This window comes from Eleutherodactylus coqui, chromosome 3, assembly GCF_035609145.1.
Source record: "Eleutherodactylus coqui strain aEleCoq1 chromosome 3, aEleCoq1.hap1, whole genome shotgun sequence".
Classification (NCBI taxonomy): domain Eukaryota; kingdom Metazoa; phylum Chordata; class Amphibia; order Anura; family Eleutherodactylidae; genus Eleutherodactylus; species Eleutherodactylus coqui.
Genome location: NC_089839.1, coordinates 162,593,357 through 162,607,351, shown reverse-complemented (window position 1 = coordinate 162,607,351; position 13,995 = coordinate 162,593,357). Strand labels below are relative to the sequence as shown.

Below are 13,995 nucleotides of genomic sequence, written 5' to 3'. Positions count from 1 at the left end.
CAGTATGCGAAAGTTGCTTATATCCAAAAGTGGGTGATTTCACATATACATTTTTCTGGCAGTTTTTTCATGGGTGCAGTTTTTTTTAATCCAAACCCAGAATGGATTAAAAACATATGATGAATATAAAAGGAAGAACTTTTTCATCCTGCTGAATCCACTTCTAGCTTTTCTCTCAAAAACTGCATCAAAAACTGTTTCACATGTCACGTATCTGATGTGGACTTTCCGCAGGGGAAAACCTGCAGCAAATACTCTTTAAGGCCTTAGTCAGACGGGCGTTTTTTCGCGCGATTTGCGCATGCGCATGCGATTCGCGCATATATAGAACCAATGGTTCGCTATGGTATCGGTCACATGTCCGCTTTTTATGCGGATATGCGATAAATTATAGGACATGATGATTCGCAGATCGCGCCTAATTGCGTTCGGCGCTTTATGTGCGCACCAAAATCATTTTTTTTGCCGGTCAGTCTAAGTTTCATGCGCATTTTGATGCGCACGGCGATTTTTCTCCGGTCAGACGGGCTTTTTGCTGCGACGATTAACGCGGCTAGGTTCAGATTTTTCCTGCGATTTTTCGCCTCCGGTCACGTGATTTGCGCATGCGACATGCGATGCGCAAATCGCGCGAAAAAACGCCCGTCTGACTAAGGCCTAAATCCGCAGTGGTGAAATCCACACTCAAATGGTGACCACATTCATAATTGGGGAAATGCTGCAGATTAACACTTTCAAGGGTTGAAATCCACAGAATAAGGGTACATGCACAGGGCTCTTCAAAATTTGCGCCCCAAGATTTTCGGGTGCAACAAGCATTGGATAGCGCTCGGACATACCATTTGTGTGCTGTCCAGTGTGCTGAACACAGTATACACTCATCTGAAAATCAGATAACAATAGGGCATGCTGCGATTTGTTTTTTTTTTAGTCGGACTACCATTCTGATTAATAAAAAAAGCCAGTGTGCATACAACCATAGAAATTAATGGGTGCTATATCCTTCCAAAAATGCAACTGAGGTTTTTGATGCAACTTTTTAATCCAAGGTGGATTCAATAAGAAGGAGAGGTACTTTATGTCCTTCCTTTATATTTCCCATCCCTCTTGAATTCACATATTTGTACATTGGCTAAGAAATACGGAGGCACATTCAGAAAATTTTTATGCTAGTATCTGCGTAAAAAGTCGTTAATTCTTGTGCAAGGGGTTATTTGCACAAAACTTTGCAATTTTTCTTCATTATGCACTGGCACTGATACTTTTTGAAAAATTGGGCAGGGCTTGTCTAAAGGGGACATGACCTCCCTGGATGTATAATTTACACCAGAAACTGGTGTAAATTATGCGAAGACTGTACTCCAGGTCGAACCTGGAATACATTCTTGAGAAGGTGCATGAAGATGCCAGTATGTGACCAATACGTAAAGAGGCTTGCGCCTCTTCATGTATGAGATGCATTGTACACCTTGGGAAATTATACTAAGCCCAGCGTTGGAAATGTCAAGCTTACTCTATATGTCTACCATTAGCAAGTTTTGCCCCGTAAAATGCAATAAAAATAAACTATAGAAGGCTTTCCACCTTTACAGAACATTTTAGCATTTTCCCTCCACTGTATAATTGTGGTCTATAAAATGTTCACATCACAGATTCAAGGTCAAAAGTTTGCTGTAGTTTTCAGGAGCCGCACATCCTGTCAAACAGAACTTTCTAAAACTTGTACGTGATTGTACTGCACATTACAATGTATTAACCACAGAGGAGAGATAATGCAGTGTAATTGAATGAGCAATTGTAGTGAAAGGAAATATAATGAATTTCCGATGTTTCTATAGACTAAAAGTACTTTTTGCTGTGTGACAGTCCATGGCAATGCATTGAGGTATGTGATCGTCTCATGTACAGTACATATGCTATAGATAAAAAATAAAGTTGCAAACAACTACTGGAGGTTGCAAATCACTTATCTTGCTATTGCAACTGTCTTTGGATAGCTGAATGTTAGGACAAGGATTTGTTTTGTACATTTAAAAGTACATTTATTATAAATATGCAAAGAAAAAACGGATGTTGAACACAGCAAACAATAAAATTTCAACCCAAATTTTTTCATACTGCACATCTAATTACATCAAAGTTTGTGGCCTTGTGCATTCATGTACACAAGAGGAAGAGCTCACGCTATGATATTCATTGTGTGCTTAATAGGATAAGAGTCAAATAGTGTTTGGGGTGATTTAAACATCATCATCATTTGATTGTCCACCAAGAAAAAAGTTTCATTAGTTATCTGAATTTTGGTTGCAACAGTCATGCTGCTTTTGATGATGTCAGATATCAAGTGGTTTGAGGGTCTAATATTAGATTTGTTGGCTTTCCAATGAGGACAAAGGTTGAGTTGAAGACCTAACCAAAGCTGTTTATCAGTTTATTGCGGAATTATTATCCAGTAATCCTTCCAGATTAGATGCTGAAATATTTATCTTCTCTGTATTAACATTGAAAAATTAAAGAACTGAATGCCAGTTTGGGTGAGTCACTGAATTGCAGAACAGGTTGGTTGTTTCTTCTCAAGACGAATTCTTGGGAGTAGCTCCGGGATCATACTCAAGAATTTCCAGAAAAGCTTTGTGGCAAGACTTTGGACGAATGTATGATTGTTAATTATACTGAAATTATTAGACATTATGTCCTAACTCTGCTACAGGTCTATAAGTACCTCCAACTACTGGGGAACCCAGGGGCCTCTGGCGCCCGCTCTCCCTGATGTCCATATAGTGATCCTATTCATGGCAAGATGGCTATGCATGTGTGTGACATTCTCTTAGGTTCTTAAAGGAGTCACTGATTCAGCTGTCTGCATAACTTCTCTGAATATCAGTGGAGGAGGCCACTGCAGTAATGGCACGCCAAGCCTTATGTTGGATGAGTAACTATGCAATACCTTCAGTGGGCACTACCCCACCACATGGTAAGTGGTCATACAGTGCCTTCACCACTGCCACCATACCATACAGTCCCCATGTATCAGTGTCGCATATTGCCTAAGTAAATACCATAATACAGAGCAGAGCAAGATGGCTAGAAGCAGTTGGTGGAGGGAGGTGTGAAATGAAGTAATGTATGCAAACATCATAAAAAACCTTCTTTGTGATTTGCAACAAAATGCTAGAAAAAAATGTTACACTTATTATTAAGATAATTGGACGATTATTAACACTGCTTTGCATTTCTCTATGATAATAATCTTTATTTATATAGCGCCAACTTATTCCACAGCGCAGCGTTCTATAAATACAATGCAAATAATAAAAGGCTTTAGAAGAGCTTGGAAACATCACTTGAGTGTTTCTCATTGTTTCTTCCCCGATGCATCAAAAAATTATTAGGCATACCTGACTGATAAGGCTACGGTACCCCTTGAGCATTGCCTCAACTAAACGTATGCTCTAACACTATGTAATTAATATTAACATTCATGGTGACCACAATTCTTAGGTGCTAGGCTATGTGTAGTACAGACGTCAGCAAGGGTATCTGATGTATTGTACCTGTGTGACCATACCCCCCTAAGACCAACCCAGATAAGGCTTAGATAGGTTCTACATTGTAGAGATAGAGGCCCCCACTGAATATTTTGCCCATGGATATCCATAAAGGGGTTTCAAGGGAAATACTATTAATGACCTATCATCAGGATCCTTAGATATAGCAGTGCTGAGAGCGGGCTGGAGGATTAGCTGATCAGTAGGAATCCCGAGTGGCGAACTACAGCTGATCAACTATTGATGACCTATCTTGAGGATAGGACATCAATAGCATTTGCCTGGAAAAACTATTTAATCCTTTGTGTTTACATGATTCATAAGACTGAGAACATTGCCCATAAATCCATTTTTTCAACCTCATATCAACTGCATACTAGCATAGTTCACCATTTACCATATGACAGTGAAAGGTAAAAGAAACAGTGACAAGTGTTATACATGTAGATTACCATTTCAAATAGAAAAAAAGTCAAAACAATCATTTACCTCTTAGGGAAAACCTAACCTAAGAAGTCATCAGGTCATATTGGAATAGTCATTTAAATTGTTTTTTTATACTGTTCCAGCATATTTTATTGTGAGCCCAGCCGGTGACCCTGCATATGGTACTAACCTGTGTTGCTAATAATCTCGGAGGCTCGCAGGCGGTCATGCACAGTAGTGGTATTTTTTGTTTGTATTTCCTGTGCCATTGCTTAGCAATAATCCCAGGTACCCACGCCTCCATTGGGGCCAGACGCCAGACGCCTCCATTGATAATGGAGTCCATCTGTGCAGAGTCCACAATAAAAATGAGCATGCTGCGATTTTTCTTCCTCTTGCGCAATACACAACACGTATCCACGTGTGTGAGAGGAAAAAAAAGAAATACATGCGTTTAAATGCCCGTGTTTTACTTTAGATCATCTGCGCAGACGACGATCGCGAGATTCACGATTCAATTCTAATCGTGTGAGACCAGCTCAAGGGCTTATTCACAGCTGCGTATATTGCCCGGCCGGCCGATATATATGCTACCATCTGAGCTGTCTTATCTCCCTCCTTCCCTTTCGCCTGCTCGCTGCCTCTCTCCTTCCCGCCCCTTGTTCGCATCCAGCAATGGGAGGGGCAGGATGGGGCGGAGTCTAGCTCCACCCCCTCCCATTGCAAACAGCCAGAGGGGAGGAGAGACGGCAAGAGGGAGGGAAGGGGATAGATAGCTTAGATGGTAGCGTATATAAACCGACCATAAAAACTGCGTCTGCAATACACTCCTGTGAATAAGCCCTAAATCTCAATAGTCTAAAAATCGGTCGAAAGGGACTAACGGTCAAATAATTGCCCAAATTAGTTGAGTGAATTTAAACAATAGTCATTCGATGTAAACATGTTCATCATCAGGGTGCCAAGCGATAATTCTCCAGTTTTAACTTCCAAAAAAATTGTCGCTGGTTGATCAAAAGCTGTCTGATGTAAAGTTATAGTTACTCATATTAGAATGACTTGCAAACGAATTTGCACGGAGATCCCCTCTATGAACAGTACCTCGTTAATAAACAATCATCGTTCTGTATAAAAGCAAATAGTCGCCTGTCGTTCGTACGCTTCACCGACTTTTCTGAGTGACTATGAACAATACTTGCTCTGTGTAAGGTACCTTTACTTGCTCACATGGCTATAAGGAATTAAGAAACATTTGCATCTACGATAATAGATTCACGTCAGAACCTGAACAACATTAATTTAGGCATAATTATAAATATAGGCAGTAATTACTAATATAGATGAGTAACTGATGCTGTGCAAGTCTTGCTTTGGAATGAAGGAGGCATCTGCATTATTGCTTATATTAGACTGAGGCCACTCTCACACAGGCGCTTGGCAAAACCCCGCGATTTCAATTGCCGCGCTTTGCTGCGATTTCACATTTCTGTGGCGGACAGTGTGTTTTAGTGCGATGAGGTGCGCTGGACGCTGAAAAATAGAGCAGGCAGCGCTCGAAAGCCGCAGCACCACGATCGAACGCATGTCTGCGAGGCCCTATTGACATCAATCGGGGCATTATACTGCAGTAAAAAGTGCACATGTGAGAGCGGTCATAGAGTATTGACATGTGCTCTAAGTTTTAGGGTTCCTTTACACGGGCCGATAGTTGCCTGAGTGATTGCTCAAGAGAGCAATTACGGGTGACTGTCATCCTATGCTGTAAAGAGTGCTCTGTTACTCTTGCTGGGACATTGTGGGGCTTCTGCTGGCCAAAGGCCTACATGTCTATGGCCAGTTGTAGTGCAGAGATGGAAAACACGTGCCAATATGCTTCACGAGGCGCTGCCTGTGCCTAATTGCTCACTATCCCTCTTCATTTGATAATACAGCATATACATGTGCTATATATTCCAGTATCTTTAGTATTCTTTACTATATCTGTAATAAAATTATGCTTTCAGACAACTTTCATAAGAGTGTGGTGCTGGGATGATAGTTGGACTACTTTTCCGTAGCTCATGATCAATGGGCATATGTGGTCACAGCGTAGGAGTAGTGCCTTCAGATTGATATCTTATGTGACAACTTGATTTTATCCACACACAACCACCATTATAAATGTATTTACGTGTCATTCATGTGTCACCATACTCTAAATTCTCTATAAATATACAATTAAATAGACAAAATGTTCTAATAATGATATGCACTGTTATGTAATCTGTCTTCCTGTTCCTTATCAGGTGAAAGAAAGTAATGAGTATACAGGGGTATTAGGAAATGTGCTCACTGTTCTGTCACTACGTACCCTCCCTTGACAAACATGATTAATTTGCTATATCCTCAGTAACACTAATATCATTACATCATACTCTGCCTTGCAGTGGTTATCCGTATAGAGATTAGAATTACTGGAATGCAAGTAAGATATGGGACTTTTTCAAAGTTTGCCTACAATTTGATAAAACTTTTGAAATGTAATAGTGACATGTCAAAAGTTTTGATTAGTTGGGGTTCGGGTGCTGAGACCCCCAAAGATTAATAAAATGCTGGGGCGGAAGTGTTCATCTTAGTGCTTAGATGAGCATTTTGCCTGGGAGACAAAAGGGTGTGTGTTAGAGAGTCTATGGGTAAGTATGTCTTGGCTAAGGTCAATCAAAAACAAAGGGGCCCAATGCTCATCTGACTGCTTCTGCCCTTTTATTTTAGCTAGCAGTTGGGGTCTCAGTATATAAACCACCAACTTCTTAGCTGTCACTATGACATGGGAAAAGTTTTGTGAAACTTTAGGTTTACTTTAAGCTAACCAAAACTTTATACATTACATTGTCTGTTATTCTATACCAATGACTCAGCATCTGAAGTCTCCGCAGCCTGCTTGAAGTGGAGGATAATCTTGTATATTTATAAAATGACCACATTATTTACTATTTTCTAGGAAGAAACAGCAACCATGGTAGACACGGAGATGCCATTTTGGGGGATGAATTTTGGCATGAACTCAATGGACCTGTCTGGCCTTGAGAGCCATTCCCATGACTTTGACATTAAACCATTTGCAACAGTGGACTATACAAGTATTTCTGCTGCCCATTATGAAGACATTCTAGAAGATAAGAACTTCCTGTACCGAAATGACCAGATGGACGCTGATTACAAGTATGATTTGAAACTACAAGACTGCCAAAGTATGCTGACTCATTTCATGTTCATCATTATTCTCTGGAGTCTTGTATAATTACCTTCATGTAATACAATGTAATTGCTCACTAATATATAGGACATTTTATATACAGGCAGTCTCTATGTCCTACAGGCGTAAAAAATGCATCATTAACTTAGTGTAAGGCCTCTTTCACACGGGCGACAGCGTTATTGGCGCTACAAAATTGCTGCAATATCGTAGCTTTGTACACATGATTTTGTAGCATCAATGATGCCTTTTGTTGTGAAAAAATCTTGCATCGTGTCGCTGCTAACCGGGATTTTTTCACGTGATTTTATCACTAGAACGTTAATAGGACTTTCTAATGTTAAAATTGCATTGCAGAAAAATCGCAAGTTCGTGCTATGCGATAAACAAGGAGGCTCCATAGAGAAACATGGGCTACAAAAATTACAAATCGCAGCAGTATAGAGCATGCCGCGATTTTTTTTCTATCAACATAGCATCAGACAAAATATCGCTAATGTGAAGGAACCCGTTGGAAACCATGGGCTTCACATACATGCGTTTTGTAGCGCTGTCGCAACGCTATAAAATCGCATGTGTGAAAGCAGCCTTAGGGGTATTCCAGAGACTGAGCGAAATTTTCTAAATTCCCCTAGTGTTTCAACTAATTGTAGTTTTTCCAAACATCCATCTAAATCATCAAACGGTGCAGCAGTACTTTTTTTTTTTTTAACCAAACTGCACCACCGCTGCATTCCAACCAGCTTCAGATTTTGGTATTGTTATTTGAAATGGCTGCTAGGGAATGCAAAAACTACATCTCCCATAATGCCCTATTGCCAGTTACTAACGAATGCGCATTCACGACTATGCAAACTGTCATAAATACGGAATTTAAAGGCACAAAGCAGGCCTGACCAGTAAAACAGTAGGACGTAACCATTGGATACCAATGGAGAACTAAGCGGTAGGTGGGTGGGGGGGCACAGGTTTAGTTACATCTCTGCACCTTTGTAAAACATGTTATAACATTATATTGCATTAAAGCATATAACTTTCACTTTGAATTATTGAAAGTCCTCTTCAACAGTTAAGAATGTCAAAACTGGATGGTTATGATGGATCACATAATGTCTAGCCTGTATGCTTATGTTGACCGTGTCTTTGGTGAACACTGGTATACTATATTTTGGCTTATTTCAGCCACTAGTGTAACTTTTTTCCATTTATAACTGTTAAGTTTGCTAACTGCAACAGTTAATGTACTATCCATTATACTATCCGTATACTTAGACTTTTTTCCCAAACCACTGCCATTTTGGTTAAAGCCATTCTCATTTGAATTTTCCCTACAAAATTACGAATATTAGGGGGCATATTAAGAGAGTCCATTCCTTTGGACACTTCCTTATATCTTCTGCAGGCCAGAAAAGTGTATACCTGCTATAAGATATCAGCAGCGCAATAACCCAGAACTATAGAAGGCGAGTGCGATATTGTTCCAATATGCTGCAGATTCATTGCAGTAATTTCCGCAGCATGTGAACAAGATTTCTAAAGTCTCCTCCACATGGTTTGTACTGCAAATGCTGAGGAATTTCCACAGCGATTCCACCGGTGGAAATTGTGCAGCGTCCATGTGACAGTGGCTGAAGAATGGTTTCACACAAAGATTTTTTTTTTTAAAGCTTATGTTCTTGTGGTTCCAGCAAAAAAGAGAAATATAAGTCTTTCCTGTATATTTCCTATATCTTTTGAATCCATTTCTTTCTTTGGCTGAAAAAAACTGCATAAGAAACTTTCATAAAAACTGCAGCTTTTAGAAGAAAAGCTGTGTGGGAAGCCACCCCTAAGGTAAGTTCACATGTAGAGGAAATAGTGCAGATTTTCTGCAGCGGAAGATCCACACCAAAAAATGCGTCAAAAGCATGTGAAAAACAAGCCCATTGGTGCAGATGTGGATTTTGACACAGATCAACAGCAGACTTTATCCCTTCAATTGAAAAGGTGAAATCTGCTGCGGATCTGTAACAAATACCGCATCAAAATCTCCAGCAACATCTGCATCATTGGTGTGGATTTAGCTGTGAAATTGGCTGCAGATTTGCAACAGACTTCATTCCTTCAATTGAAAGGGTGAAATCTGCTGCAGATCCGTGGTAGAAACCACGCCACAACCTTGTTGCGCATTTTGGCACGGTTTTTGTTTTGATGCGGATTTTGTTATGGATTTTCCACTTCGCAAAATCTGCACAATGACTTCTTAGGGCTCATTCACACGGACATAATTTCACAGCGTATTACGAGGTATGCATGCGTAATACCCAGTGAATGGAGTCAATGAAAGTACACTGATTTTCATTGGCTCAATCACACTAGCGTTTTTTTAAATTGCATATAATACGCACAAAAATGAATGTAGCATGCTCTATTTTACCGCAAATTACACGTGATTGAACCCTATTGTTTCATATGGGTTGCGTATTAAATGCTATACATTGCTTATGTGCAGCGTTTAATACACAATGTTGCTAAGGGCTCACTCAGACGAACGTAAGCTCAGAAACACTTGCGATTGCATGACTTCTTGCTGTGACGGTTGTGCTTTCGTGCACGCATCTGCGCTTTTTACTGTACTTTCTGCACTGCTAAGGACCGTTCACATTGGCGTGGGACCCACCCAAGCTGTGATTTGAAAGGTTGTGCAGCCTAGTTCGTCCCCAGTGTTTTTGATTTCCCCACAAAATTGCGCAGTTCATTGCGAGAAGATTGGGTGCGCATTTGCACACCATCATAGACTCCTATGGTGACATTGGTGCGCAAATGAGCCCCAAAATAGAGCATGTCGCAGGGGTATTTTTTGCAATCGCCAAAAAGCAAAATTGAGAATAAACCCATTGAAAACATTTTATTCTCTGCACAAATGCGCTTGTGTGAGGCCGCCCTAAGAGACAGAGCGAGGAATTACAAAAAAAGAAACTAGTCATGTGTAGTGTAACTATCGCTGCCTTACCAGTGATAGCTGGCTCAGACAGTGGTAAAAATGCTACGAGACAGACCCAGCGTTTTACGCATACGCCGAATGTGAATGAGCCCTAACGGAGGCTACTAGATGTATCCCTTGTTTATTACTTTGTATTACTTTAGTTGTAACTTCATGATGTGTCCGTAAGATACAGTATTTCCATACAAATATACTGACTGAGTGTTGGGAAAGTCACCTGTAACTTCTCCTTGTAAACATTATTTCATCCCACAAAATACTCCTGTAGATGAATATATCTTATAGACGAGTGCTTATTTTTTCTCCCCAGACACAATAAAACTGGAGCCTCCTTCTCCACCGTACTACTCAGACAAGTCCCAGTCCTTTAACAAATGTCAGGATGAGACCTCCAACTCCTTCATTGCCATAGAGTGCCGCGTGTGTGGTGACAAAGCCTCCGGGTTCCACTATGGGGTCCATGCGTGTGAAGGCTGTAAGGTAACATACTTCTGTGACTAGATTATTAATCTGATGATGTCGGCCATGCTGAGTACCATTAAAGGGGGTTGTACCCTGATTACATATTATGGATAGAGGATAATGGCACGTCCATGCAGCACATGAGCACTAAGCTCAGCACGGATGCAGGGTGATGATAACCATGACTGTGAAAAATAGACTTTTGCACTGATGAACAGTGCTCACCACACTATGCAGGACGGTAGCACCACTCCAGGGAGAGGGAAGGAAGCCTGGTCCTAACCTAGCAGGGAGGGTGATGGGTTCCTGCTTAAAGCAGGGACATCGCTTCTATAAAAGGCGGCCCAGCGGTCTTCTTTCTGGGCCCTGATTGTCCCTATAGGAATCCCAGGAGAGATGAACCAACACGAAAAGCAAAACAGAAAAGAAATGCAACAAAACAAACGTAAAAGGAACCAGCAGCTACTTATCTGCAAGTTGTGAAACACCCAGCAGAGTTCCAAACTCCAAGTTCTCCACTGTGGAATGGAATAAGCAGCACTGCTCACCAGGAGGGGTGAGAATATATAGCCACTCTGCACCTAAACACTGGCAGAATGAAGAGCAAGCCACACCTCCAGCCTACTCCCAGGCATGTCCAATGAAATCTGCTGCAAATCTGCACCAAAATCCACAACAGAATCCGCAGCAAATTGGCTGTGTGTGAATGCAGCCTAAGCGACTTCAGGAATGGGATGGTTCCAGATCTCACAATTCATATCTAACTTGCAACCTTCTATTGGAAAAATAGAACCAAAACTGTCCCTGCTTCTTATAGGCATATAAAACATCCCTCGGAGCCATAGAGTAATTATATCTCACATATTCTATACTACTCAAATCTTAATAGCAAGGAATTGGAGATCTGAATATACACCTTCTATAGCAGAAATGCAGGATGCCGTTTCTTTAAACGGTATCCACAAGAAATTGATTGCAAATCAAAAGAACAGTTTGGGTCAATGCAGGAAGGCCTGGGTAGTGTGGACCCGGACGTTAAAAATGCCACCCGGATTTAATTAGTCTTCAACACCCCCCATCCTCCTCCTTAAACGCTCTAAGAACCAAACAGTATTTTTCACCAGCTAGAATATAACTTTCTAATATCGTAAAAACCTTTTCTGGAAAGTGTCAATTTTACATATCCTAATAATTGCTCCCTTAAAATGCAGAATGTATGTGTTTGTGAGGTACCTACCAAGGTTGTAAATTTTCCCTCCTCATCCCCACCACCACCACCACCACCCTCCTCCTTTATCTTCCTTGCCCATAAAGTTGTAATATGCATATAATTGAATTTGCTGATGTAACTCAATATACTTTTGCGTTTGAGTGCATTGTATATTCTGGAAATGCTAATAAAAATTCAATGTTCAAAGAATGGGATAGTTTCAAACATGGAGTCATCATAGGTTTGATACCTTAGGCTAACTGCACACAGGCGATATCAGGCTGTGAAACTCGACCCGATATTGCGCTCGTCAGCGTGCGTTTTACCCGTGGATGCAAGGCAGTTTTCAGGCAAAAGCTACTTGCATCACTTCTGTGAAATTCTGATCCTCTCGCACTAGTCTCAAGCGCGATAGAGGATTGGCAGTGTTGATTTCAATGGGAAACCTTGCAGCTTGCTTGCATGCACATCACACGGTATGTGAGAGCCATGCAATATATTTAAGGTCCCATTGAAAACAATGGGCGATATGTTCCGAGGAACGCGAAAAAATAGAACATGTTGCAATTTTTTTTCCTCGCAGCATCGCTGGGAGGGAAAACATCACTCATGTCTATGACTCTATTCAAAAGAACAGAACACAAGCTTCATAATTAGAGATGAGCGAGCGTACTCGCTAAGGCAAACTACTCGAGCGAGTAGTGCCTTATGCGAGTACCTGCCCGCTCGTCTTAAAAGATTGGGGTGCCGGCGGGGGAGAGCAGTGAGTTGCGGGAGTGAGCGGGGGGAGAGAGTGAGAGAGAGATCTCCCCTCCACCCCGTTCCTCCCCGCTCTCCCCCGCCGCTCCCCGCCCCCCACCGGCACCCGAATCTTTTGAGACGAGCAGGCAGGTACTCACATAAGGCACTACTCGCTCGAGTAGTTTGCCTTAGCGAGTATGCTCACTCATCTCTATTCATAATACACAAAACTTGCACGCTTGTGTGAAACTGGCCAAAAGAGAAGATGAAATTAAATAGTGAAACAATGTATGCTACTGGGGTTTTTAAAGATGGTTTGGCACAGGTAGGTGCCCATTAATAAGCGCCAATTAACAACGTAGCATGTCGCTTGGTGCTCATTATTGCCATTTACAAATAATCATATGCATCGGGGGATGTGCTGTGGATAAGTGTACATTTTTTTTGTCCGCATAAAAGATCTAATCATCCAACAAATGAGCGGTTGCTCGTTTGTCAATTAAAAGCTTCTTCACATGGGCGTATTTCATGGCTGCATAACGGGAAGAAACTAAACCATTGATTTCAATGGTTTCGTTTTCATTTCCAGTATTCTTGCCTGTTAATAGTACGGCTGACAATAGATAGGACTTGCCCTAGTTAATACTATGTGCAGGAAGGATAGGGCAGGACCCATCTGTTTGGAAGGTCCGAGAAGAATAGAAAAAAAGACGTTCGTGTGCAACTACACCCTGTAGTGCGAGCGTAGTTGCGCACACAGCCATGTTATTTTGCCCTGATAGTGAGCATATTCACTTGGGCTGATGTTCGGGCAAACATATGAATGCTCGGACTCATTCACCAGCCTGTGCATCATGACCTTAAATGTAGCCACTTCTATTGTGTAGCGTATTATTCAGCACTTTATTACTACAGTTTCCTAATTTCATCTTCTTCCAATAACAAATCTAAAGCTTGTGTGGTCCCAGCCCCGCGACCTTCCCTAATTCACTTAGTTTTCTATTGTAAACAGTAAGAAAATTAGAGCCAGCTCTTTACTGCTGACTGTATAAGACAAGGTCTTGCTGCAGCAACAGTCCGGTATACATTGTAGCTGCGCTGTAAATAAGAAGCTAATAAAATATAGTAAACCGTAAAAATTGCCATAATACAAGTTGGTGATTAAGTTTGTTTGTTGTAATCGTATATGCCCTCTAATTTGTGAGTGGATTAATAGACGGCCACATAAAGAGCAAAAAAATAATTTTGTGCTGAAAAATTAACTTTCCTTAACATTTTTAGTGTTTAACTCATTACTCATGGCTATTAAAAAATAATATTCTGACCACCGGACACCAGCCAAACCACACATTGGGTCCAGTAGCAGTTGTAAACGATGCTGCACAGCTAA

General features: G+C 41.1%; 1 protein-coding gene across 2 annotated transcripts in view; it reads left to right on the top strand.

Moving 5' to 3' along the window:
- The window catches only part of PPARG (peroxisome proliferator activated receptor gamma), a 56,954-nt gene that overhangs the window by 19,278 nt on the left and 23,681 nt on the right, over positions 1–13,995 (top strand). Inside the window, exons 2-3 of one of the 2 annotated variants that reach the window (XM_066596480.1) lie at positions 6,955–7,204; positions 10,503–10,672. In XM_066596480.1, the coding sequence (XP_066452577.1) occupies positions 6,970–7,204; positions 10,503–10,672 (405 nt within the window). In that variant the 5' untranslated portion in view covers positions 6,955–6,969. Of the gene's footprint in view, positions 1–6,954; positions 7,205–10,502; positions 10,673–13,995 lie in introns of those variants that run through there. The other variant, XM_066596481.1, reaches the window with a different exon arrangement.